At 48.3% G+C, this 27,625-nt stretch overlaps 2 protein-coding genes across 2 annotated transcripts; both read left to right on the top strand.

The window, feature by feature from the left end:
- Window positions 1-12,599: 12,599 nt before the first annotated feature.
- Window positions 12,600-13,802, top strand: PNMA8C (PNMA family member 8C). The gene is made up of 2 exons (XM_060083103.1): window positions 12,600-12,634; window positions 13,100-13,802. Exons 1-2 carry the CDS (start codon window positions 12,600-12,602, stop codon window positions 13,800-13,802), a joined length of 738 nt encoding a protein of 245 aa, XP_059939086.1.
- Window positions 13,803-25,618: 11,816 nt separating this feature from the next.
- On the top strand, window positions 25,619-26,983 carry CCDC8 (coiled-coil domain containing 8). The gene has a single exon (XM_060085444.1). The coding sequence runs from the start codon at window positions 25,619-25,621 to the stop codon at window positions 26,981-26,983; it is 1,365 nt and encodes a 454-aa protein (XP_059941427.1).
- Window positions 26,984-27,625: the final 642 nt, after the last annotated feature.

Below are 27,625 nucleotides of genomic sequence, written 5' to 3'. Positions count from 1 at the left end.
GAACATGAAGGTAGTGTTTCTAGAAGAAGGGATGCTAGCTAGACCAATGCCACATTTCACCACATCATCATTATTAGTATATTTATTATCTGTTATTGTGTTTTATGTTACTATTTCAGGATTGTGCAGCACGACACAGACTGCTAGTAGTTCTGCAAAACTGTTTCCTTCTTTTCTTTTTAAGATTTTAAAAAATATTTATTTTATTTATTATCATTTATTTTTGGCTGCGTTGGGTCTTTGTTGCTGTGCATGGGTTTTCTCTAGTTGTGGCGTACGGGGGCTACTCTTTGTTGGGGTGTGCGGGCTTCTCATTGCGGTGGCTTCTCTTTTTGTGGAGCATGGACTCTAGGCACGCGGGCTTCAGTAGTTGTGGCTCGCGGGCTCTAGAGTACAGGCTCAGTAGTTATGGCGCACGGGCTTAGTTGCTCTGCGGCACGTGGAATCTTCCCAGACCAGGGCTCAAACCCATGTCCCCTGCATTGGCAGGTGGATTCTTAACCACTGCGCCACCAGGGAAGCCCCTGTTTCCTTCTCTTGCTGTGCACACCTCTGTAAGACACTTCCCAGCCTCCTTTGACCATATGACTGAGTTCTAAGCAACGGGACCTGAGTGGAAGGGGATTTAAACCTCCTGCCCATGATTCTCTCTACTCGTTCCTCGTTGGAGCCAACTGGAACAGAGAAGACTCCCGGCACCACCTCAGAAGCCAAAAGTTGAACATGGAGGAGCTATAAGGTGGAAGGAACTCGGGTTCCTGGATCACACCTTGAGGAAAAGCATCTGCAATCAAGAACAACCATGACTTTACATGAGCAAGAATAAACTCCTATCATTGTTTGAGCCATTAGACATTTTGGGGGGGCGTGTTTGTTACAGCAGCTAATGTTACCCTGACTAAGACAACAGGAGAAATGAAGTTTATAGTTTCCCCAGGTGAAGTCTAGTTGATGGAGAGATACATATTCCTTTCCCAGCTCTGGACCTAGTAGTCAAAGGCAGGTTCTGGTGTAAAATTCATAGAGTGTCTTTCCAAGGAGGACTGATAGCAACCATCTTCCCTATGTATTGATCACATCAACTTAAGAGGCTGTATTTATTAGGCTGTTTTACTTTTAAACTACAGAAGCTCAGGCTTCTGTTTTAAAAAAGCTCAACTGGCTCTTCGAATTACAGTGTGGGCAGAGCAGAGTGGGTTGTATTGTTTGTTTGTTTGGACACCTTTACAACAATTGGGAATATAAATGGCTGTCTCTCTGAGTCTGCCTTCTCTGCATGTCTCTGCCTGTTGGCTTTATCTTTTGAATCTGAGACCACCTTTTTTTTTTCAAGAGAAGCTCCTGGCACATTCTAAGCTCACATTCCCCAAATTCTCATTTTTCCAAAGAAGAATTGAGGCTGTCTCTGGTCTTAAGATCTGAGAGCCCACCTGTCCCCTCCTGCAATCCTGTCCTGGCATCTCCAACAACTGTCTGTGTAATGCTGAGTATCACCCCATGGCGCTCTGGGCCCAGTTTCTCTTCTGTAAGTCAGTCAGTAAAGAATGTGTTTGACTGAAAGTAATAGAAAACGATGATATAAAAAAATATGTACTTATTTTTCTCACATAACAAAAAATCCGGAAGAATGTGGTTTGGTATTGGTTCAATGGTATTGAAGGTATTGGTTCAATGACATCTGATGTCCCAGGTTCTTTGTCTCTCTGCCTCACCATCCTTAGAGTGTTGACTTTCATGTTTGTGCCTGTTGCTTCATGACCACAGGATGGCTGCTACAACTCTGACCATCACATCCACAATCAAGGTAGGAATAAAGGGAAAGCCCTTTCTGACCCTTATTATCAGGGACACAAAGGTTTACCAGAAGCCTCCCAGCTGACTTCTGCTTTCATCTCCTTGGCCATGATGGTGTCACATGACTGTGAGTAATAGTCAAGGATGCTGGGAAAATGAGTCCCTGGCTTTCAGCCTCGAAAACAGTGGTGGGTAGTGAAGAAGGAGGCTGGGAATGATCTTTGGGTTACCATAGGAACCACTGGAGTTCAGGGTCATGAATGTGATGAAAAAGGAAGAGTCTGAGACAAGGAGGAAACAGAAGTTCTTATCAGGGGTGAGGATGATTCCTTTCTGTGGGGGGTGTACTTTACAGCTGGGGGACAATCCATGGTCAGTTGTGACTCTGGAATCTTCTGTGACAAGGGAGAAGTAACAGAAACAACAATAATAATACAACAGTAATAATTAGCAACTAACATATGTGCCAGGCACCTGCTCTACAAACACAGACTCATTTATTGCTCCAACAAACCCTATGATTACTCCTATGATTATATCTTCACCGGGCTCACAGCTTCACTCTTATTCCCCACAGTGTGTTCCCCACTCAGCAGCCAGAGGGAATCTTTAAAACTGAAGTCAGATTATGTCTCTCCTTAGCTCAGAGCCCTCCCACAGCTCCTCCCTCACTCACAGTAAAAGCCAGAGTCCTTGCCGTGGCCCCAAAAGCCTCAATCTGCCCTCCCTCCACCTGTCATCCCTCTGAACTCATTTCCCCCTACTTCTCACCCTGCCAGCCACACTAGCCTCCTTGCTTTTTTCTTGCAAGCTCTAGACATGCTCCTGCCCCAGGACCTTTGCACTTGCTAAATCCTTCTGCTAAGCTTCTTTCCCGATTTCCACAGGACTTGCTCCCTCGCCTCCTTCAGGTCTCTACGGAGATGTCCCTTTCTCCCCAGGGTCTCCTTGACCCAGTCCCCCAGCTCTGTCAGTTCCTCATTCTTTTTTTTTTTTGCGGTACGCAGGCCTCTCACTGTTGTGGCCTCTCCCATTGCGGAGCACAGGCTCCGGACGTGCAGGCTCAGCTGCCATGGCTCACGGGTCCAGCTGCTCCACGGCGTGTGGGATCCTCCCGGACCGGGGCATGGACCCGCATCCCCTGCATCAGCAGGCGGACTCTCAACCTTTGCGCCACCAGGGAAGCCCCAATTCCTCATTCTTGATTTGTTTGCTACCTAGCACTTACCACCATCTGACTGCCCATAGAGTTTATTCATTTCTTTTGTTTTTCTCCTTCTCCTGAGTGGAAGCTCCCCAAGGGCTGGAGTGTTTGCCTGTCTCATTCATGCTGCATCTCCAGCACTTAGAACAGTGCCTGAAACGTAGAAGATGCTCAATAAATATTAGTTGGATAAAGGAATGGTTGATCTCCATTTTGAAGATAAAGAGAGCTACTGTTGATTGTGCACTTACTGTGTGCCAGCGACCACCCTAAGCGCCTCCAATGTATCCATGCACCAAACCTTCATTACAGTGCTGTGAGGATTCAGTTATACCCAATTTACAGATTGAGAAATTGAGGCCCAGGGAGGTGAAGAAAGCTGCTCTACCAAGTTTCTGCTACGGTAATAAATTACCACAAACTCAGTGACTGAAAACAATACACATTCATTGTCTTAAATTCTGGAGATTAGACATCTAAACAGATCAGCAGGGCTGTCTTCCTTCTAGAGGCTCCAGGGACGAATCCCTTTCCCTGCCTTTTCCATTGTATAGCAGCTGCCTGCATTCCCTGGCTCACGGCCCTTCCGTGCCTCTCTCGGAACTCTGCTTCCCTCCTTCTCTGACTCTGACCCTCCTGCTTCCCTCTTTCCTGTATAAGGATCTTTTTGATTCCATTGGGCCCTCCTGGATGATCTAGGTTACTGTCCCCATCTCAAGGTCCTTAACTTGATCACATCTGTGAAGTCCCTTTTGCCACAGGGGGCAACACGTTCCCAGGGTCAGCACAGCAACTGTCCTTGGACATTATTCATCCCATCACAGTTGCTATAGTTACGTTCAGAAAATAATCCACAGCGCTGAGATTCAAACTCGCATCTGGCTGGCTGCAGAGCCCCCGGTCTATCCTACTCGCCATGACTGCGGGAGGAGACCCATCACAGCCCCCACCTTTCTCTGGGGTACAAAGAGAAGCTTCCTGAGCCACCTCGGAGGCTCTCCAAGCTCTGGGCGCTGCGTTCCCTCCGTCCCCCCAGCTTCCCACCCCCTGCCGCTGGGTTCCTGCTCCTGGAATGCAATATGTTTCCTTTGGACTTTGGCCTGTGAACAACCTTCCAGGCCCTTCCCTCCCCCTCAGCCTGGGGATGTGCTCAGGCGGGTTGGAAGGACCGAGGGGCCAGCCGGCGCCAGATTCTGGGCCCGGAGCACAGGGAGGATTTGCAGATGGGCTGGGGAAGGGGCCCCACTTTTTGTGCAAAAACCATGCCCTGCCATGATGCAGGGAAGACTCAAACATACAGCCGCCCGGATTTCACAGAAAACCCAGAACCACAAACCTCAAATGCGTAACCCTCCTGTTTTTCTAGTAAGTTTTCCTCACCAAGCCTGTGGCTGGCGATTCTCCTCTGTCCTCAAACCTCCAAGTGCCCCCACCCATCCTGAATCCCCAACCGCTGATCATGCATCTTCCTTTATTAAGAACAGAGGCGAGACAGGCAGAGGTATTATGGGATAGAATTTGAGTCTGGATTCTGCAGCCCAACTGCCCAACTTCAGAAAGACTTGCCTCTTACCGGCTGTGTGACCTTGGGGAAGGCCCTTCCCCTCTGTGGGCCTCAGTGTTCTTATCTGTAAGATGGGGATGAAATCGTAACTGTACCTACCTCTGAGAATTTTTATGCAGATCCAACGAGTTATATTTGCCAAGTGCTTAGAACAGGGTCTGGTATGTAAGCACTATATAAGTTTTTGTTAAAAAAGAAAATAAAATTAAAATTTGCTTCTTTAGCCTCCCACGGTGAAACCCAACTTTGCCAACATACGCTTGCTTTTCTCTTCCGTCCTTGGAGGAAATGGCCATGCTCCCACCAAAAGCTAGTTCCTTCTTTGCACTGGGGTCCCACCTTCCTTACTGGGGGAAGGCTCCATCTCGCTCTAACCTGTTTCACAGTCTCTCTTGCATCATTTCTTGGTTTTTAGAAGCCCTCTTTGACCCCATCTCCAGCTACCACCCCATTCCCCCCTTTCCTCTTTATAGCAAAACACCTTGAAAGAACTGCTACCCTTGGGTTTCGACAGACACACCTTCCGGTCACTCTTCCAACTCCCTGTGCTTTGATTTCTGTTCCCACCTCTCAAAAAGTACAGGGGCCTCCGTTTTGTAAAGCCAACAAAACAACCGCTTCTCTGCCCTCATCTGACTGCTACCCTTTCCCTGAAGCCCTCTCCTCTCTGTGTTGTTACATTCTTATTTTGAAATAATTTCAAACTTACAGCTGAGTTGCAAACTAGGACCAAGAACTCCTGCATCCCTGTAACATTCTGGCAGGTATGTGTCATCATTCCATCTCTCTCTCTGTTTCTCCCCAGCCCTCCCCCTTTCTCCCTCTGTTATGAGCTGTGTCCCTCCCCCCAAAATGGTATGTTGAAGTCTTAACCCCCAGTAGCTCAGGATGTGACCTTATTTGGAAAGAGGGTGGCTGCAGACGTAATCAATAAAGATGAGGTCCTACTAGAGTAGAATGGGCTCCAAATCCCATGCGACTGGTGTCCAGTAAGAAGACAGCCACGTGAATGAAGACAGAGGCACAGAGACATGACACGCGACAGAGGCAGAAATGGGAGTTGTGCAGCTGTAAGCCAAGGAAAGCCAAGGCTTGTCAGCAAACCACCGGAAGCTAGGAAGAGGCAAGGAGACAAGGATGGATTCCCCTCGACATTGCAGAGGAAGCATGACCCTATTGATTTCAGACTTCCGGCCTCAGAACAGTGAGTGAATAAATTTCTGTTGTTTGAAGCCACCCTGATTATGGCATTTTGATATGGCAGCCCTAGGAAACTGATACACCCCATCCTCCACTCTTTCTGTCTATATGCATATTTTTTTTTCTGAACCTTTTGAGAGTAAGTTGCATACATCATGCTTCTTTACCTCTAAATATGTCAGTGTTCACTTCCTAAAAATAAGAAGGACCTTCTCTCACACAACCACGGTAGTTACCAAAATTAGGAAATTCAACACTAACACCACACATTTATTCACCCCGAAGTCCATATTCAATTTCATCAATCATCCCAATCATGTCCGTTCCAGCAACTGTATTTTTCAGCCCGGGATTTAATGTGAGATCAGAAGTTGCATTCAGTTTTCTCCTTCTCATCTCCTTCACTCTGGAGCCATTTCCCATTTTTCCTTGACTTTTGTGACCCTGACACTTTGAAGAGTACAGGCCAGTTATTTTGTGGAATGCCCCTTGATGTGGGCTTCTCTGGTGTCTCCTGGAGGTTGGATTCAAGGATGCACTTTTGGCAGGAATTCCCCGGAAGGGATGCAGTGTCCTCCTCGGTATATTATAGCGGGGGAGCCTGATTTCAGTATGTCCCACCACGGGGGATGTTTGCTTTGATCACTTGATCAAAGTGGCGTCTGCCAGGCTGCTCTGGCATGAATCACCACCTTTCCCTTTGTAACTCCTCTCTTTGCTTTAAACACACACACACACACACACCTCCCTTCGTTTTGTAAGCAATACCTCTTGAGGATTTCAGTTTCCTAGAAAGGGAATCTTTTAATACCTGCACAGAGAGAACGCCCTCCTGCTTTTCTTTTACACGTGCAATTGTCCCATTATATGGATGCACCATGATTTGGTAAACAGCCCTCTATAAACGGGTACTTGGGCCAGTTCCAGTATCTTGCTATTCTTCTTTGCTCTTCACACTCTTGGGGTTCTTCTGCCCCCTCCCCTCCTGCGCAATCCCTCTTCCTGATTCCTCCTCTTCTGCCTCATCCACCCCAGGGCCATTTGCTCTCCTTTCTCCACACCCTCTCTCTAGATGATCTCATCCTGCCCCTCAGCTTAAAATACCTCCATGTGCCAATGACTTCTATATTTATATCTCCACCCCATCTCTCCCCCAAACTCCAGGCTTGTGTGTCTAACTCTGTTTGGATGTCTGATAGGCATATCACATTTAAGACCTCCCCAAAAGGAATTCCTGATCTCCCAGCTCATTTCTCCCTAAAGTTTCCCCATCATAATGAACAGACCCACCATCATTCTAAACATCTGAGCCAAAAATAGAGTCATTAAAATTTTTTCATTGAGGTGCAATTCATGTAATATAAAATTAACCATTTTAAAGTGTACAAGTGGCATTTAGTACCTTCACAATGTTGTGCGACCATCACCTCTATCTAGTCCAAGAATTTTCATCACCCTCAAAGGAAATCCAATACTCATTAAGCAGTCACCCCCCATTCCCCCCTCCCTCAATACCTGGCAAGCACTAATCAAATTTTTTTTTTTTTTTTTTTTTTTGCGGTATGCGGGCCTCTCACTGTTGTGGCCTCTCCCATTGCGGAGCACAGGCTCGGGACGCGCAGGCTCAGCAGCCATGGCTCATGGGCCCAGCCACTCTGCGGAATGTGGGATCCTCCCAGACCGGGGCACGAACCCGTGTCCCCTGCATCGGCAGGCGGACTCTAAACCACTGCGCCACCAGGGAAGCCCCACTAATCAATTTTATATCCCTACGGCTTTACCTATTTGGGAGATTTTACATAAGTGGAGTCATACAGTATGTGGTGTTTTGTGTCTGACTTCTTTTAATTAACATCATGTTCTCAAGGCTCATCGATGTTGTAGCATGTATCAGAATTTCATTCCTTTCTGTGGCTGAATATATTCCATTGTATGGCTATACCACACTTTGTATATCCACTCATCCATCCGTCAGTGGATGGAGCCAGGTCTGTATGAAGGTACGTGGATCAAGGTAGGAGGCTACAACATACTGTATTTAACAGCTTATCAATTTGATTTATAACATTTAAATAGTTAACTATATACAACTTAACAACAAAAACAACACAAAGCAATTCAAAATGGGGAAAGGACTTGAATAGACGTTTCTCCAAAGAAGATATACAAATGGCAACAAGCATATAAAAGGATGCTGGACATCATTAGTCATTAGGGAAAAGCAAATCAAAACCACAATGAGAGGGCTTCCCTGGTGGCGCAGTGGTTGGGAGTCCGCCTGCCGATGCAGGGGGCGCGGGTTCGTGCCCCGGTCCGGGAGGATCCCACATGCCGCGGAGCGGCTGGGACCGTGAGCCATGGCCGCTGAGCCTGTGCGTCTGGAGCCTGTGCTCCGCAACGGGAGAGGCCACAACAGTGAGAGGCCCGCGTGCCACAAAAAAAAAAAAAAAAAAAAGTAGAGATATGAACATAAAATTTAGAGAAAAAATTAAATTAAAAATTAAAAAATTAGCTAGCTGTGTGGGCCTAGGTAAGTGATTTACCCTCTCTGATCCTTTCCCTGACTATAAAACACAGGAGCTGCTCAATAAATACTTGTTGAATAAGTGAGCAACTAAATCAGTAAAACAATATATAACACATAAACTGTGGTAAAAATTAAATGACTTACTGAAAAAGAATATATATATATATAGAAAAAGAATACATATGTGTATATATATATGTATATGTATATAATTGAATCACTTTGCTGTACACCTAATACAACATTGTAAATCAACTATACTTCAATTTAAAAAATGGTTTAAAGAAATTAAATGACAGTACAGATGCAGGGCTTAGAATGTTGTCTGGCACACAGCATGCCCTATGTAAGTGATAGTGATGACTCCTTTTAAAAATAGTATTATTGCTGTGGTTATTATATGCAACCTTCAAGATCCCTTCCAGTGTCACCTCCTCCAGGAAGCCTTCCCGGATAAGACCAGACAGGATCAGTTGCTCAGGGTCCCCAAAGCACTTTATGTAGTTTTCTCTTTAAACTTCATGTTTAAAGACATGTCCCAATTAGTATACTCTGTATTCTATGCCCCGCACCAAGGATCAGAACACATTTTCATGATAATTATAGGGTTTTCCTCCCTGGTTGTAAACAGGCTGGCCTGTCCTGTCATAACCACTGGACTCTAAGCTCCTAAAAGTAGAGCTTATTTCATTCACTCAAGTATGCCTAACACGTCGCCCAGAGCCTGGAACAAGGAAACTTCTCAAGCAATCTTGGTGGATCCAATAAATGCACCATTCTGTCGCCTGCCTCTCAGTATGTAATGTGCATGAACCCAGGGATATGCAGTGGTGCCCCAAGGATTCATAAATCCATTGCAAATTTTTTTTTGCAAGGAGTTTGTTAGAAACATCTCTATTACAAGTCTTCTTTCCCTAGTTTTATTGAAAAATAATTGACATACATCACTGTATAAGTTTAAGGCATATGGCATCATGGTTTGATTTACCTATATTGTGAAATGATTACCGCAGTAAGTTCAGCCAATATCCACCTTCTCATAGAGATACAATAAAAAGAAAAGAAAGAAGGAAAGGAAGAAGGAAAAATTTTTCTCCTTGTGTTGAGAACTCTTAGTACTCTTTTTTTTCTTTTTTACACCCTCATATTTATTTATCAGGTGAACGATACGTTTAAAAATCGTCATTGCCAAGAACTCTTGGTATTCTTTTTTTAAAAAATTAATTATTTAATTAATTAATTTAGGCTGCGTTGGGTTTTCATTGCTGGGTGCGGGCTTTCTCTAGTTGAGGTGAGCTGGGGCTACTCTTTGTTGCCGTGCACGGGCTTCTCATTGCTGTGACTTCTCTTGTTGCGGAGCACAGGCTCTAGGCGCGCGGGCTTCAGTAGTTGTGGCTTGCGGGCTCTAGAGCACAGGCTCAGTAGTTGTGACACGCGGGCTTACTTGTTCAGCGGCATGCAGGATCTTCTGGGATCAGGGCTCGAACCCGTGTCCCCTGCATTGGCAGGCGGATTTTTAACCACTGTGCTACCAGGGAAGTCCCTCTTGGTATTCTTTTAACAACTTTCCCATATCTTGTGCAGCAGCGTTAACTAAATTCCTCATGTTGTACATTACATCCCTATTATTTATTTTATTACTCAAAGTTTGTACCTTTTGATCACCTTCACCCATTTTTTTCCACACTTGACCCCCTGTCTCTGGCCACCACCAATATGTTTGCTGTATATATGAGTTTGGGTTTGTGGGGTTTTTTTTTTAAAGATTCTACATATATTTGAGATGATATGGTATTTGTCTTTCTGTATCTGACTTATTTCACTTAGCATTATATCCTCAAGGTCCATCCATGTTGTCATAAATAGCAGGGTTTCCTTCTTTTTAGTGGCTGAACGGTATTCCTCTGTGTGTGTGTGTGTGTGTGAATGTGTGTGTGTGTGTATGTGTAACATTTTCTTTATCCATTCATTCATTGATGGGCACTTAGGTTGTTTCCATATCTTGGCTATTATAAATAATGCTGCTGTGAACATGGGTGTGCAGATATCTTTTAGTGTTTTCCTTTCCTTTGTATAAATACCCAGAAGTGGAAATGTTGGATCATACGGTTGATCTGTTTTTCATTTTCTGAGGAAGCTCCATACTGTTTTTCATAGCAGCTGCACCAAGTTACATTCCCCATGGCAAATATTTATGACCTTCCCACCATAATAGCTATTGCATCACTTCTGTTGTCTAAATCTCATGCAAATTTCCTTTTAGACAACTGTAACCCAGAGCCACCAGGGGAAAGGTGTTCTAGGATACATAGGCCCAACTTAGCTAAGTTGGACAGAACTAAATTGCCACACAGCCCAGAGGGGGAGAGCAGCCTACCCAAGGTCACACAGCAACTGTATACGATGGAACAGGAAACAAGCCAGGCGACACACTAGGGCACTTTCTTCTCAGGGAACAGCATAGTGTTATATGAGGTTAAAGGTTTAGGCCCAGGCGTCAGGGTGCCCGAGGAAGGAAGTCTAGCTTTGTCATTCATTAGCTATGTGGCCTTAGGTAACTGAACTAACCTCTCTGATCCCCAGTTTTCTTGCCTATAAAATTGGGGACATTAATAATACCCCTTCATAGGGTTGTTGTAGAATGAAATGCATGTGCAGAGTTTAGCATGGTGCCGGGCACATTTTGAGAGCTTGTGGCAGGCATGACTGTGTACACTGTTATTTTCAATTCCCCTGCACTTCTAGGTGCATGGGTGACTGTACTTCCCCACCTCCCGGAAGTTAGGTGTTGTCATGTGACTTGCTTTGGCCAATGAAATATGAGCAAAAGTCACATGTAGCTTCCTGGTGGAAGTATTCAAATGCTGGTGCATGAGTCCCTCTGCTCTCTGTTCCCTTGCTGTGGTAGTCATGGGAGCACACGATGACTTGGAAATAAAAAAGCAGCCTGCATCACTGAGCCACAGCATGAAGGGGGTTGCCCTGAGAGGTCTCTGTGATTCTCTCAGCTCTGCCTTCCTCTGGATGTAGAATTCATCCTCAAGATGCCTTCTCTTGTGGTTCCCAGATGGCTTCCTGCAGCTCCCATATTTATTCTTTCACATCTAGGGGGAAAGAGAGGGTATTCTTCCTCACAACTAGTCACAAAACTCCTGAGCATCTTTCTAGTTGGACTAAGTCCATGTATCCAGCCCTTAATCCATCTCCATGACCAGGGAGATAGAATGCACTGATAGGCTTAGGCCTGGGTTACCTGGGTGACCACTTCTGAACCAATCACTGTGGCAAGGGGGTGGGATTATGCTGATTAGTTCAAACCCTTCAGTGCCCATCCCTGGAGCTGGGAGTTTGGAGGGGGTCAGTCTGATACAAACTTATGGCTTTTCTTACTGGGGTGGTAAGAGGAGAAATGGCCATTGTGAAGGTGAACACGTGTGCAGGACATTTCTTTTTCCTTTTAAAAAATATATTTGAAACAGTCACAAACTTACAGGAAAGTTGCATGTATGGTACAAAGAACTTCCCCTCCACCAACGGTTTTGAGAGTAAATTGCAAATCTGGTGCCCTATCATCCCTGAATATTGTAGTGGGTGTGTCCTACAAACAAGGATATTCCACGGTAAAGATACTTTTGTTCCCTTTGATTCATACATTTTATGTGAGACAACATAATAGCCCACATTGCTCCAGCAAACTTTCCATTTATCCGTTTAATTATATCCACATAGATTCATGGATTCTTGTTTTATTTAAGGGGTTATGATCTGTTGCGCTCATTTTTTTTTTTTTTTTTTTGCGGTACGCGGGCCTCTCACTGTTGTGGCCTCTCCCGCTGTGGAGCACAGGCTCCAGACGCGCAGGCTCAGCGGCTATGGCTCACGGGCCCAGCCGCTCCGCGGCATGTGGGATCCTCCCGGACCGGGGCACAAACCCGCGCCCCCTGCATCGGCAGGCGGACTCCCAACCACTGCGCCACCAGGGAAGCCCCTGTTGCGCTCATTTTTAATGTTGATGCTCAAAATGTCCCAGATTTGGCCAGTGGGAGCCCTTCAAGCTGGCTCTATGCCCTTCCACCTGTTCTCATCATTCTTTGAGCATTTCCTTACTTTCTGACCCCAAAAATGTTCCAGGCTCATCTTGTATCTTCCCTGTCCCCCAACCCCTAGAATCAGCCATTTTCTCAAGGGAGAAGAGAGGGTACTTCTGAAGGCGGGTGGCTGAACCCTCACCCCTGAATGACTCCCCTCAGACTCTGATTTAAATGCCGCCGGGCAGGGCCAATGGCAGAGGCGATGCTCTAGCAGTTGCCATGGAGACCGCTGAGCTGCAGAGCGGAAGGAGGCGGTGATGTCATTGTGGGAGCAAGTGCAGCGGCCACATCCTTGTCTTAGCCAGGCCACAGGGCAGTGAGGGTGGCCTCTGGGCCAGCAGCAAGGAATGAGCCACCCTGCCAGCCAGGCACCCTCGCAGGACACCCTGGTGACAGCAGCCCCAGGGCGATCAGCCGTCCCAGATCTGCTGAGACTGACAGGGCCTGCGAGACCTTTGAGGACCACCACCAGAGAGAGGGACCAGCATCTTCATACTCTCTCTGGTGCGGCCTTGCCTAGGACTCAGGAACCACGAGCTAGCCGGCAGACACGCACCCCTGCTTCACACTCTGTAAGTCCCTAGGAATTCCCAAGAGCCCCCTGGGAGGAAGTTTACAGAAGGCTGGACACTGTGCAGCCCTGTGGGCAGGGCCTGGGGCATCTTTGGCTGAGGTGGACAAACCAGGCCCCGTGAGGCCTTTCTCTTTGCCTTGGGAAGGGGTCGTGGCACCCTGGATAACGTTTTGGATTCCCGAGGCAGCTCAGGTGTGCACCATCGGGCACACCGCTGCCTCCGAGAGCTGGGCAAGGTGCTTTTTGGCGTCAAGGACATTGCATTGTTGGAGCATGGGTGCAAGGCTCTTGAGGTGGACAGTTACAAGTCTCTGATGATCCTGGGTATCCCGGAAAACTGCGACCATGAGGGATTCGAAGAGATCATACAGGCCTCCCTAAAACCTCTGGGTAAATTCGAAGTGGCTGGGAAGGCCTGTGTGGAAGAAGAGAGATCCAAGGCCGCCATCATTAGGCTGGCAGAGGACATCAATTATGCTGTGATCCCCAGGGAGATCAAGGGCAAGGGCGGCATGTGGAGAGTGGTCTACATGCCCCGGAAGCAGGATATTGAATTCCTGACCAAACTGAACCTCTTCCTGCAGAGCCAGGGCAGGACGGCGGAAGATGTGGCCCGGGTCCTAAGGCAGGGACTGTGCCCGACAGTGACGGGCCCCAGAGAGCTTCCTGCCAGAAACTGCTATGAGCCTGGGCCAGGGGAGAAACCGGGGCCTGGGGCCACTGCTGCGGTGGACGGGGTGCCACCTCTGGACTCCACGAAGGAGAGCAAGGCGGGAGATGGCAAGAAAGGCAAGCGGAAGCACAAGAAAAACCGTCGACGACACCGTGCATCTGACGGGAAGCTGTGAGGTGACCTGGGGTGGGCATGGGTGCGGCTGAATGAGGGTGGGCGTCAGCTGAGTGGGTGTGGGTGGCGACTTGGAAAGCTGGGTGCCCTCTGAGTAAGTTTGGGGGATGAGAGCGAATGTGGATAATGCGAGTGAGGATGAGTTACCCGGTCAAGAGAGTGGGTAACTTTTCAGTAAGAATGGGTAACATCTGACTAGTGTGAGCGAAGGTGGGCATTTTTATCTGAGTTAACTTGCGGTGACATCTGAGCGGGTGTGGTTAAGACTTAGTTGAGTGTGAGTCACTCATCCACTCATTCTACAGATGTGCATTGCACACCTACTATGTCCCAGGCACTGTTCTAGGAGCTGGGGATACAGAACGGAGCAAATCCAACACAACTTTCTGCCTTCACGGCACTCGTAGTGAGTGGGTAGCTTCTGAGTTACTTGGGTACATCTGAGTGCGAGTAGATACCATTTGAGCAGAGTGGATAATATCTGGTTGAGTATGGATCATTCATTCATTCAACAAATATTTCCTGGGCAGTGTACCAGACTATTCCAGGCACTGGGAATACAGCAGAGCACAAAACGGACCCAAACCTTGCCCTCGCGGCACTCATATTAAATATTTGAGTAGGTGCGGGTAACATCTCAGTTGCTTTTTGGATACTTCAATACATATGCGTGAGCGTGGGTGCCATTTGATATGTGAGTAGCATCACATCACCTGAGTATATAAGCTCAAGCGGGTAATATTTGAGTAGCTGTGCGCAACACTTAAGAGTGTGGGAGTGGCACCTGAGTATGCGTGTGGGTATTATTTGAGTGGGTGAGGGTAACTTCTGAATGAGGAAGAGTTTCAAAGATCCGCATACAAAGTCTAACAACCCGGAGGCGCCGCGGGACCAGCTGCGCAGTCGCGGTCGGAGCCGAGCAGCGAGTCAGACTGTTGCCATGGAGACCGCGGGCCGCTTGCGGCGACTGCGTAAACACGTGTTTGCGGGAAATGGAAGAGGAGAAATGGGGCTCGGAATTTCAAGGTTTTGCAGAAGGTCTCTTACCAGAGTTGAGGAACAGCCAAGCAGGAAGAACATGTCAGGGAGATCTGTTCTGCGCTCGGGAGAAAGGCCACTATCCCCTTCGCCATACCCGGCGGCCTGATGTTGGGGACAAACCCTCTTACTGGGTGTGTATTGCGGGGATGAGGCCCAGACCCACCCCACCCCCCAGCTTTGGGCTCTGCTGGAAATCCTGTCATCGCAAAGTTTAGACCTGTTTTTGTCTTTTATAAGGATGTATCTCGAATGTGCCTGTGGCATAAACTTGTCTGGCATGGGCTGCTCTTTTGCACGAGGCAAGCAGAAACCATGACTGGGAAAGTGAGCTGTCTCCTTGCCACGTCTGAGGACCTCACTGCTCTGTGTGTGACTCTGAGAAAAAGCTGTCACTGTTCTCTACATGCTGGGTCTCTCTTACAGGAATGGTCAGACATGGGACATTTCTGCTCTGATTGCTGCCTGGGGTGAGGGTATGAGTTCTCCCCAAATTAAATCTCAGAAGCTCTAACTTGTGCTCAACTCTCTAAAGAACAAAAGGCAAGACTTCCAGGGAATGGTCAAAAGGAGGTAATAATTAAGAGGTCACCTTCAACAATGATCCATTTACAACACTAACGTATAGTCCCCAAGTCTATAAGCTGAGTCCCCCAGAATGGTGAGAAAAGACCACAACAGAAAAACAACCAAGTACAATCCAAGTGTCTGTGGGTAGACAGAACACCTGCTCAGGATGTCTGACCTGTGAGTTTGCAAACTTCCATTAGTTCAGGGATTTGCAAAGGTTTGAGTTGAACTTCTTATTTATTTATTTATTTATTTAAAATTATTTATTTCTTTATTTATGGCTGCATTGGGTCTTTGTTGCTGTGCATGGGCGTTCTCTAGATGCGGCGAGCGGGGGTTTCTCTTTGTCACGGTGCGCGGGCTTCTCATTGCAGTGGCTTCTCGTTGCGGAGCCTGGGCTCCAGGTGCACGGGCCTCAGCATTCGTGGCTCGCAGGCTAAGTAGTTGTGGCTCGTGGGCTCTAGAGCGCAGGCTCAATAGTTGTGGCACACGGGCTTAGCTGCTCCGTGGCATGTGGGATCTTCCGGACCAGGGCTTGAACCCGTGTCCCCTGCATTGGCAGGCAGATTCTTAACCACTGTGCCACCAGGGCAGCCCTGAACTTCTTTTTAAAAATGTAATTTACACACAGAGAGACAGGCTCAGATTCTTACCTACCAAACTGTAGTGGTGGAGACTCCCCAGTGTATTACGATGATGGGCATCAGTCATGTCTGTGAATTCCAGCATCCAAACCCCTTTCTTATTTCTGCAAGACTACCCCATTTTGCCCTGCTCGCAGAGCCAAAAGGTGGAAGTTCTTTCCCTGCACCCCACCTTGGCAGCCAGGATGCAGGCAAGCCTCCCACCCTCAGGCAGTTAGAAACTCCCATTAGGTCCTTGCATTTGCAGCAGGTGTCAAGACAGAGGAATTTTTAGAGTTTTCTTGCTTTGACATGACCTAAGATCTTGAAGACTCTGATTTCTGTCCATTCCCCAAGCTGGCTTTCTGCCATCAGCCTTGACAGCATTTGTCTTGTGCAATGGTTGGGATAAAGCTTTTCCTGCCATCCTCACACATGTATGTGAACTTCTTGCAAATGCATCCGTGGTCTAGAAGTTTGTAGCTCTCTACTGATCTTTGTATTCCTTGCAAATTTCCAACCTGGGCATACTCACTGACAGAATATTGTACTATTTTGTTTCTGTTTCCTGAGAATCTGAGCTTAAATAAAGGTTACACAAAACCTCAGGCAGGGCTTCCCTGGTGGTGCAGTGGTTGAGAGTCTGCCTGCCGATGCAGGGGACACGGGTTCGTCCCCTGGTCTGGGAAGATCCCACATGCCGCGGAGCGGCTGGGCCCGTGAGCCATGGCCGCTGAGCCTGCGCGTCCAGATCTTGTGCTACGCAACGCGAGAAGCCACAACAGTGAGAGGCCTGCGTACCGCAAAAAAAACCCAAAAAAGACCCCAATCTGGTTGCTAAAAAAAAAAATGCTCTGAAAATCACTTCTGTGGGTTGCCTGAAGTTTTCCAGGGCTGCATTGTTTTTTGGTTTTTTTTTTTGCAGTACGCAGGCCTCTCACTGTTGTGGCCTCTCCCGTAGCGGAGCACAGGCTCTGGATGCGCAGGCTCAGCGGCCATGGCTCACGGGCCCAGCCACTCCACGGCATGTGGGATCTTCCCGGACCGGGGCATGAACCCGTGCCCCCTGAATCAGCAGGCAAACTCTCAACCACTGCACCACCAGGGAAGCCCCTGCATTGTTTTTAAAAGGGGTGTTATGAGATCTCATGGCCAAGAGAACACAAAACACACAGCTTTCTTCTATCTCACTGGCTTCCAGTGGCTGATGGGAAAAGTGAAACAATTTATCTGGAATAAAAACAATAACAGCTATCCTGTGTTCCAGGCACTGTGCAGAGTCCTTCATATTCATTAATTCATTGTATCTTCCCATCCCTTGAGGTATGGGACTATAGGTCCACAACCCCTGATTCAAAACCCTCGGGCCAGGTATGGTTCAGAATTCAGAGTGTTGGGTTTTAGAAAAGTGATACAGAGACTATATCTTATATTGTGTAATTCACCCCCAGGGGGATTTGGGCAGCTCCCATAATCATATCCATTAGTATTCTAATAGTAGAGAAATATTGACATAAAGTGAAATAAATTAAAACTGTAAATAACCTCATGTCAGTCTAGATTTTGCTTCCATTTTTTTTTCATTTTTTGGATAAATTTTTTGGTGCAAAGCTTTCAGAGCTTTTTGGATTTCAGAAGAGGAGCTAAGTGATTATGAACTATAATTTTATCATGATCATCTTCTCATTCTATGGCTGAAGAAAGCGATGCTCAAAAAGGTTAAGTGACTTGCTTAAGGCCACACAGGAAAGCTCAAAAGAAATTGAAGCCCAGGTCTTTCTGACTACAGTTTGTGCCCTAACACAGATCCCAAGAAAAGGGGACAGGTCACACCACAGAGGGGGGCACATGAGGAAGCTCCAGGATTGGTCAGGAGGCAGAGGGAGAGGGAGGGGGGAACCGTGGACAAGAACTTTATTATGGTTTCTTCAGGGAAGGAATGGGTGAGGCAGGGAAGGCAGGCTCAGGATTGGCTAGTCTGAATAATTTCAGCAGGCTCTGGGGTAAAGGGGCTGTCCCTAGGTGTCTGGGACCTGGCCCTGGAGTGAATAGGGCAGGTGGATGGTGGCCCAGAGTGTGAGGGCTTAATGAAGAAGGTAGTTGGGGGCATGGGCTCTGGATTGGTTGGTTCGTTTGCATTTGAAGAACACGTTCAAGGACAAGCATTGTTCCCTTTCTCTAGGAATTGCCTAACCCTGGGAAGGGCAGCCCCTCAAGGGTCAGCAAGTCCCCGGATGTCAAAGCGTCAGAGTACAGAAAATAAAAGACATGGTTAATACAGTGATAAACATACAACACGGATAACTATCTCTGTAAGTTCATAGTGGAACTAAATTCCTCTAATCAGCTTGCTCATTAGGCAACCTGCCAGTTAAGGCAGCAGAAGCCTCTGTCTGGTGTATGGAGGTTGGAGGTGAGGAATAGTGTTGGACGGATGGCCTGGGTATGAGTCCGGGCTCCTCCACTTCCCAGAGCATGAGCCTGGGCAAGCCTCTTATCCCCCTGTGCCTTGGGTTGCTTATCTGAAAAATGGGGCTAGTAGTAACCTATTTTACCAGGTTTGGGGGAGGAGTAAATCTGTTCAGACATATAAAGGACTTAGCACAGTGGCTGAGAGGGGGAAGCTGTTAAGTGTTGGCCACTGGGATCCTGGATCCAGTGACAGGTGCATTTTGCGTTGACAAAGAATACATCAGTCTGGTTTTAGAGCTCAGATTCCTGAACTTGATAAAAGTGTACCCAGCTCCCACAGCAGACTATGTGTTCTCTGTGTGCTGACAAAAGGCTGCTTCAGAATGGGATGCCAAAAGGCAGACTGGTGAATCCACCAAGGTCATGACCTTCGGAAGACAGTACTCACTGTTCCCTGGCATCAACAGGGCACACAATGGAAGGAGTGTCAAAGGATTTGGAGCTACACAGGCCTGGGTTCAATTCTTGACTCTGCTACCTGTTTAGCTGTGTGTCTTCAGGGAGCCGACTTCACCTCTCTGGGCCTTAGTTTCTTTATCTGTAAAGTGGGGCTAATGCTACCCATGCTGCAGATTCTTTGCAACAGAGAGAGTATACAGCTTGCAGTGAAAAACACAGGCTCTGAAATATTCATAGGAGCTTTAATCATAAAGCTGCTAGAACCCAGATCTCCACTGAGAAGTGAATGGATAAATCGTGGAGTATTCACTCAATAAATGATTACATAGCAACTAAAAGGAATGAACTATAGATACAGCAACACAGATGAATCCCCAAATCATGATGTTGAGTGAAAGAAGCCAAACAAAAAGGACACATTGTTTGATTCTTTTGATATAAAACTCTAAAAAAAGCAACACTTATAGGACAGAAATCAGACCAGTGGTTGGGGGTAGGCAGAGGTGACTGCCATAAACAGTACAAGGGGAGTTTTGGGGCTGATGGAAGGGTTCTATATCTTGATGGTGGTGATGGTAACTCTAAAACTTACCACAATGGAGATTTAAAAAGGGTACGTTGTATAAGATATAAAGTATACTTGCAATAAAACTGACTTAATGAAATAAAGAGTGGGGAGGTCTGGAGGTGGGCTGCCTGGGTAAAGTACTTCATTTTCGTGCCTTAATTTCATCATCTGTGAAATGGGTTGATAGTAATCATACCTATTGCTGAGGGTGATCATGAAGACTCAAAAAGATGCTGTCTGAAGATCAAGTGCTCAGTAAGGGGGAGGCGATTTTACAGGAAAGTTCAGTGTGAGATATGTGAATGCCAAAAGTTTCATAGACTCCTGAGAGAAGGGAGGTCTAACCATTGGATCGCCCTCGTGTGAGGCTGGCAACGAGGGGCAGGCAGCAGACAGAAGCTCTGCAGGCTGGGGCGGGGGGCATTTTAAAACATTTCCAAGGTTCCCATCACCCAAAACTGACTCCTGGGGATCAGGACACTGCACAAGAATTCTTTCACTTCAGGAATAATTATTCTTGAGAGACAAGGTCAAGGAATAAAACTCGAATGCTTTAATTTGGAGTTTTCTTCAGTCCTGCCAGAGAGAAGTCCAACATCAAGGTGTTGGCAAGGCTGAGCTCCCTCCAGAGGCTCTAGGGAAGAAGACTTCCTTGCCTCTTCCGGCTTCTGATGACTCCAGGTGTTCCTGGGCTTGTGGCCCCATCACTCCAGTCTCTGTCACCGTCTTCACATGGCCTCCTCCGATTCTGTACCTCTTTTCTGTGTCTCTGTCATCTGCTTCCTCTGCTTCTCTCTTATAAGGACATTCCTGATGGCAGTTTTTGGATCCACCCAGATAATCCATGGCAATCTCATCTCAAATCTTTACTTACATCTGCAAAGACGCTTTTTCCAGATAAAGCACCATTTTCCAATTCCAGGGGTGAGGACCTGAAATCTTTGGGTAGATATGATTCAACCTGAGAGCCCCCCGCGCCCTTTAAAGGGCTCCTCTATGTTGCTAAAATTGGACAAACCGTAATTTCCGATCTGGCTCTTTGCTGCTATTGTGGTACTTCCAGTTGGTCAAGTTCCTCTAGGGACATTCAGTTCCTCACCTACTTCTGTCCATCCTTACCAGCCATCACCTCTGTCAGTGTCATTTGGGAAGATTTTTAAATGCAGTACCCCACCCCCACCCTAAGACATTCTGATCCAGTAGGTTGGAATCAGGAAACTGGGATTTCTAAAACTCTTCCCAGTGATTCTAATGTGCAACCAGATTTGAGAATCACTACTTTAGAGAAATGTGCCACATGAATAAATGAATGAATGAATGATTCTTTAAATGTATGGCTGCTTTAACTGCCAGCTTTGCTTCCATACTCACCAAAAGCCTTCAGATTTGGGATTGGGGAGGGTGGGAAGGGAGAGCGACCCAATTATGTGGTTGGAGTGTGGGCCACAGGCTGCTTCCTGCTGTGTGTGTTGAGGACCTACTATGTGCTGTCACTTAACCCAGTGATATCTGGTTCAAAAGTGTGGATAATTTATATCCTGTTCATTCTAGATAGGGATCTGATTTCGGGACATTTAGGACAAATCTGGTGACTGTGCCAGAGTTACAAATGTCACCTGGGAGAGGAGTCTTCGGGGATTGCCCGCCAACCTTGTTCCCTCCCCGCAACCACCACAGGCAACAGGGCAAATAAAGGAGGCTTAAGAGTATGGGGCTGGAGGGACTTCCCTGGCAGTCCAGTGGTTAAGATTCTGCACTTCCACTGCAAGGGGCACAGGTTCGACCCCTGGTCAGGGAACTAAGATCCCACATTATTTAAAAAGAGTATGGAGTGGGACTTCCTTGGTGTTCCAGTGGTTAAGCCTTCCCCTTCCAATGCAGGGGGTGTGGATTCAATCTCTGGTGGGGGAGCTGAGATCCCACATGCCTGCAACCAAGGAACCAAAACATAAAACAGAAGCAATATTGTAACAATTTCAATAAAGACTTAAAAAAAAAAGTAGGAGGCTGGAATCTAAGAATCCTGAGTGATTCAAAGTTCTGCTACTTCTTAGCTGTGTGGCTACCTTTGGCCTCAGTTTTTCTCATCTGAAAAATGGGAATAATACTTGTTTAGGAGGGGTTGTGGGATTAAAAGAGAAAATGCACAGGGTTGGGGGTAAAATAGGTGCTCAAGAAAAATGAATTATTATCAGTATTATTACATTCCAGGCTTGAGGGCTTATGCAAAGATGAAAGCTGTTGAGAAAAAAGAAAACTGAGATTGATCTGCTTGTACTGACATGGAAAGACTTCAAGACATGCTATTAAGTGAAAAAAGCACGTTTTATAGCACTAGATCTAGGCCAATCCCCTCATTCATTCATTCAACAAATATTTTGAGCTCCGATCAGCACTGTTCTAGATTCTGCAAATTCAGCAGCGAACAAACCAGACAAATATCCCTGCTCTCATGGGGCTAGTATTCTAATAGGGTGAGACAATAAATAAATAAGAAAATACGAGGAAGTGGTAAATGATGTGATGAAAATAATTCAGGATGATGTTAAAAATCCTCATGGGTTAAATTCTAAAATAACCCATGCAAGCATTTCTTTTTTTAGAAAAAGAAGTACAGAGGCATTTAACTGTGGTTACTTTGGGGGGAGAGGCTGGAGGCTTGGGACTGGGGGAGGGAGACTTGGTTTTCATTTTAGCCTTTCTGTAACTTCAGCATTTTCTTAAGTGTGTGTGTCACTTTTATTAGTTTTTTTTAAGTGGCAACCAAGTGTAGCTGGGTAGAGAGAGTTGAGCCATGTTTTGTTTTCTTCCTCCATTCTTTTTGGATTTTTCATTTATTTTAAACAAGTATAGAAGCGGGAGCTATAATTATCGTTTTTTTCTGGGGCGGCTGGAGAATCTCGCCTGCCAGAGGGCTGGGTAATCTAAATCACCCACAGCGGAACTGCTCAGGGGTTGGCAATTTTTGTAACAATGCTGAACATTTGAGGGTTTTATTTCTAGGATAATCCTCCCCCCCCACCCCCAAACACAATTTTTACCAGTTACAAAACCCGATGCCTCATCTGCGAGGCCATTCCCACGTGGAAGCCTTGACTTATCAGAGTTGGATTCTTAAGCCAACATTCCTCAACCAGAGGTGTCGCAGAAATTTTTAGTTTCGGACCTCTACAAAGCAGCTTCTCAGGGAAGCTGATTTGTGGGATCAGGCCGAGGGAAGTAATAAGAGGCTGAGAGGAGGGGCTGCCCTGCTCCGCCCTCCGCCTCCTCCCACACTCTCAGAGCGGACCATCGGGAAGGAGTGTGTCTTCCTCGTTGCCATGGAGAACGCTGGGAGGCGGCGAGAGAAATTGTGCAAGAGGAAGGGGCGCAGTGGCGGGAGGCCCGGTGAAGGGGTGACCCCGGCGGCTGGGATGGAGCTTGTGAGAAGGAGGAGGAGAAAATCCAGCGAAGCCTAACGACCCGGCTCTGCAAAAGCAAAAACAACCCGGATGAGCCAATAACTGTGAAAAGGTCTCAGCGAGACCTTAACCATCCCCCGCCCCTCAAGCATCTTTCTTCCTTCCTTCTTTCCCTCTCTCCCTTCCTTCTTTCCCTAAACATGTGCCTGGTTCCTTCAAGAGTGAAATAAAATCACACGTGGTGAGTTAAAGTTACACGTGTTCATTTTTATACTTTATATTAAAGTCATTAGTTTACAGGTTTTGTTGTTGCGATTTTTCTTTTAAAAGTTCTAGTTCGTTTTAATTGGTCTTCTTTGTAATCCCATGGATGCAATTCTATGCATTGAAAAACTATCCTGAAAAGGGTCTATGGCACAGAAAGGGTTAAGGATTCCTGGACTGGAGGGCCCAGAAGAGGGTAGAGGCCAACTAGTAGTTGGGGGGTCACGGGCAGTATGACCTTTCTGAAATGATGACGCTTGAGCTGTAGGAGATTGCCAAGAGGAAGAGGGAGCAGAACGTTTTGGGTGTTGGGAGCAGCAAGTGCAAAGGCCCTGCGGTGGCAGTAAGCCCGTGTGGTGGATGAACAGTAAGGAGGCAGGTGTGGCTGGAGCGGAGCGAGGAGGAGACCCTTTGGCCTTCGCATGCGCACACGCTCACACACACACGTCAGACTGCTTCAGATTCAAATCCAGGTTCCAATACTTCCTGGCCATGTGACCTTGAGCAAGTGACTTTATTTCCTCTGCTATAAAATGGGAATGATCATCATATTACCTGTCTCATAATGTTTTGGTGAGTTAATTTCATGAGTTAATTCGTAGAGAGCACTTAGAATGATGCCTAGTACATAGGAAGTGCTCCATAAAAGGTGACTATTCTCAGTCACTTCTTTTTGTTCATAGCTGCCTAGTATATCACTATAAGAACAGAGCTGTACAGTCTAGTCAATTCCTACTAATGAACAATTAGGTTCATTTGAGACAGGCTGGGACCTGGGACCCTTTGCTGCAGTGCCGCCATGCTTGCACCTGGACACACGTCTCCTCCAGCGACAGAAACAAGGAAACTATACAGGACTAAAAATAACTGCATACATGCGCAGTTAGGGCAAATGCTGGACAAAAGATACCAAAAAATCCAACTGCCACTTTTGAAGAGCCCAGGACAAAAGCAGGAGGTCGGGAGCAAAAGCAGGGTACTGTGCATGCCCCCTGCACACACCACCACCTAAGAGGTGGGCAAACCACCTAAGCCACCGCTCCAGCCGGACCCCTGGACACACCCCTACCCTCATCCCATATAAGGATCTTCCGCCCCCCACCCCCCGCCCCCGGCCCCAGGGAGCGAGCCAGCAAGAGAACCTGTTGTTTGTTCTCGCTCCCACCCTGCTGCCGCAGGGGCCCCAATAAAGCCTTGCCTGAATTTCTTATCTGGCCTCTGATCAATTTCTATTGATTAAGGAGGTCAAGGACCCTGGTCGGTAACACATTCATTCACTCAAAAATATTTCTTGGGCACCTACTGTGTGCCAAGCCCCCCACTGCGGTTGGTGCAGAAAGACCCTGGTACCAAGGTCTCCACCCACACATCTCGGTATATAGGTAGGAACTGGCTAGTACCACAAGTCACGCGATTTTAAAACGGTAATATACAGTGCCAATGGCTTTCAAAGGGACTGTCCCATTAGCACGCCCACCTTCAGGGCTTGGCTGGAACCCGCACGTTTAGGATGGCAGGTTTGGGAGCTGCTGCCTTAACTGGGGAAAGGTGCTGACGTGGGCTTGGGCTTTGGCGCGGGCGTTGGGCTTGGAAGATAGGGCCCCTGAGAGGCCCGGGGCGCAGCCACACCCCTGTGGGGGAGGGGAGCGAGGGCGTCCCGAAGGGAGTGGACAGCCCCCTTGTCAGTCTTCCCGAGTCCCGGACTGTAAGATGAGAAGGGGGTAGGTGGGCCTCATCCTGGGGGAAGGCGAGGAGGAGCTTCCTGCGCGCGCGCGCTCCTCGGCATTGAGCGCTCGGGCTGGGAGGCGGGAGGTGCGTCAAGGTCAGCCTGGACCGGGGTGGCAGCCTGCCTAGGGGCGGGAGACCCTCCTGGGGAGCTGGGCTGCGGCCTCCAAGCGCCTCGGCCATATTGAATAGCCACGGCTGAGCCTTCTTTGTCTGCGAAGTTCTCTCCCAAGTTCCAGGCACTTCCCTGGAACAGGAAGAGCCACCGGGCAGCCCCTGTATCGCAGCTGCAGCCGGGACACCCGTTTGCAGCTTGCGGTGGGCTTGGAGCCTCAGGACTGACCTCATCCCGGCTTACGTAAGCATCCTGGAAATTGATTCCCACCAGTCCTTGAGGGGAGCGGGACTTGATCAAGACCAGACTCGTTGCAGGCAGAGAAATTGGGAGGTGAGACTCTCCCGGCGGCGCTGCCGAGACCCCACCCTCACCCCCAAGACTCGGGGCTACGAGTAGTTTGGGCTCATTGCCCCCACCCCAGATTTCACCCTGGAGATTTTAAAGACCCTCGAGAAAAGCCATGTGGGGGGCTGGTTCCCCTGGGGCTTCCTCCCATCCCCCGACTGCCTGATCCTCTGGAGCGTCCCCGACGTCTGCAAAGATGTGGATTTGGACGTCCTCGTGGAAGCCTTGAAGCCTGTGGGGACCTTTAAGAAGATCGGCAAGGTGTTTCGGCGGGAGGAGGACTCCACAGTGGGGATGCTGCAGATCGGGGAGGACGTGGACTATTTGCTCATCCCCCGCGAAGTCAGGCTGGCGGGAGGCGTCTGGAGGGTCATCTCCAAGCCCGCCACCAAGGAGGCGGAATTTCGGGAGCGGCTGATCCAGTTTCTGGAGGAGGAAGGCCGCACCCTGGAGGATGTGGCCCGCATCATTGAGAAGAGCACCCCGCATCCACCCCAACCCCCCAAAAAACCCAAGGGGCCCCGGATGAGGAGAGTCCAGCAGATGGTGACCCCACCTCCCCGGCTGGTCGTGGGCACTTACGACAGCAGCAACGCCAGTGACAGCGAGTTCAGCGACTTTGAGACCTCCAGAGACAAGGGTGACAAGGGCCACAAAGGCACGGGGCGTGGCAGGAAGGTGCGCAAAATGCCTGTCAGTTACCTGGGCAGCAAATTCCTTGGGAGCGACCTGGAGAGCGAGGATGATGAGGAACTGGTGGAGGCCTTCCTCCGGCGGGGGGAGAAGAAGCCCAGCATGCCGCCAGCCCGCCGCCGGGTGAACCTTCCAGTGCCCATGTTTGAGGACAACCCGGTGCCCCAGCTGTCCAAAGCGGACAGGTGGCGGGAGTATGTCAGCCAGGTGTCCTGGGGGAAGCTGAAGCAGAGGGTGAAAGGCTGGGCACCAAGGTCCAGCCCAGGGGTGGGCGAAGCCTGGCAGGCCTCTACCAGGTTGGAGAGGGATGGCGCATCAGTGCCACGCAGCGCCAGCCTGGGGGATAATGTGGGAAATGCAGGAGATGGGCAGGTGCCTGAGAGCCCCCCAAGACGGTGGAGGCCTAAGATCAACTGGGCCTCATTCCGGCATCGCAGGAGAGAGGAAGCAGCAGCCAGAGCTCAGGGGGCAGAGGCTGTAGATGAGCAGAGAGTGGAGGCTGTGGGTAATCAGAGGGTGGAGGCTGTAGATAATCAAAGAGCAGGGGCCATAGCTGTCCAGAGGGCAGAGGCTGTGGATAATCAGAGGGCAGAGGCCATGGCTGTCCAGGGGGCAGAGGCTCTGGACAATCAGAGGGCGGAAGACCCAGCTGTCCAGAGGGTAGAGGATGCAGATAATCAGAGGGCAGAGACCCCAGCTGTCCAGGGGGTTGAATCCTCAGCTGCTGGGAGGGCCCTAGGGGTCATCCCAGGATCTAGGACCCGGAAACAGGTCAAGACAGTGAGGTTCCAGACCCCTGGACGCTTTTCATGGTTTCGAAAGCGCCGGAGAGCCTTCTGGCACACTCCCCGGTTGCCCATCCTGCCCAAGAGAGTCCCCAGGGCAGGCGGGGCTAGGAGCCTCAGGGTCCTGAGGGCTGAGGCCAGAGCAGAGGCAGAGCACGGAGAGCAGGAAGACCAGCTGTGAGGAGAGGGCAGGGGGCCACGGAGGACCTCGCCACCTGCCACAGTATGGGCCACTGAGGGTGTGTCCCTAACTCCGACACTTGGACAGAGATGCTATCTACACACTTGAAAATGGAGGTACAGCAAGGGCCTGGCAGTGCCCCACACATCTCCATCTAACACCCCTCTCTTTTCTTGTTAAAATTGTGTCTCTCATGCATTGATTTAATTGTTTTTCACGTGGCTTGTGGGATCTTAATTCCTGGACCAGGGATTGAACCTGGGCCCGGCAGTGAAAGAACCAAATCCTAACCGCTGGACCACCAGGGAATTCCCCATGCATTGATTTTTAAAATATAGACTCTCTAGTAACCCAAGGAATGTAAATAAAAAAACCCATACAACGGGTTCGGGTTCGCATCACCCATGATTTTAACTTCTTCATATGCAATTCTAGGTGCTCAGCTTGAAAAAGGGAGAGAGGTGAGGGAGAAATTCCTTCCTCTTCTTTTTCTTTGCCCTTTCGCTTGCCTCCTGGAACTTAAAAAGAGGGTGCAGGTCAACATGCAAATAAAAGTGTTTACAAACTTATTTCTCTGCTGTGGATTCGGCAACTGAAGAATGCCCCAGGGTGATTTTGTCATACCCTTGTGACCCCTCCCCT

This window comes from Mesoplodon densirostris, chromosome 19 (assembly GCF_025265405.1).
Source record: "Mesoplodon densirostris isolate mMesDen1 chromosome 19, mMesDen1 primary haplotype, whole genome shotgun sequence".
NCBI classification, from domain to species: domain Eukaryota; kingdom Metazoa; phylum Chordata; class Mammalia; order Artiodactyla; family Ziphiidae; genus Mesoplodon; species Mesoplodon densirostris.
This window is presented reverse-complemented; position numbering and strand designations above follow the sequence as displayed.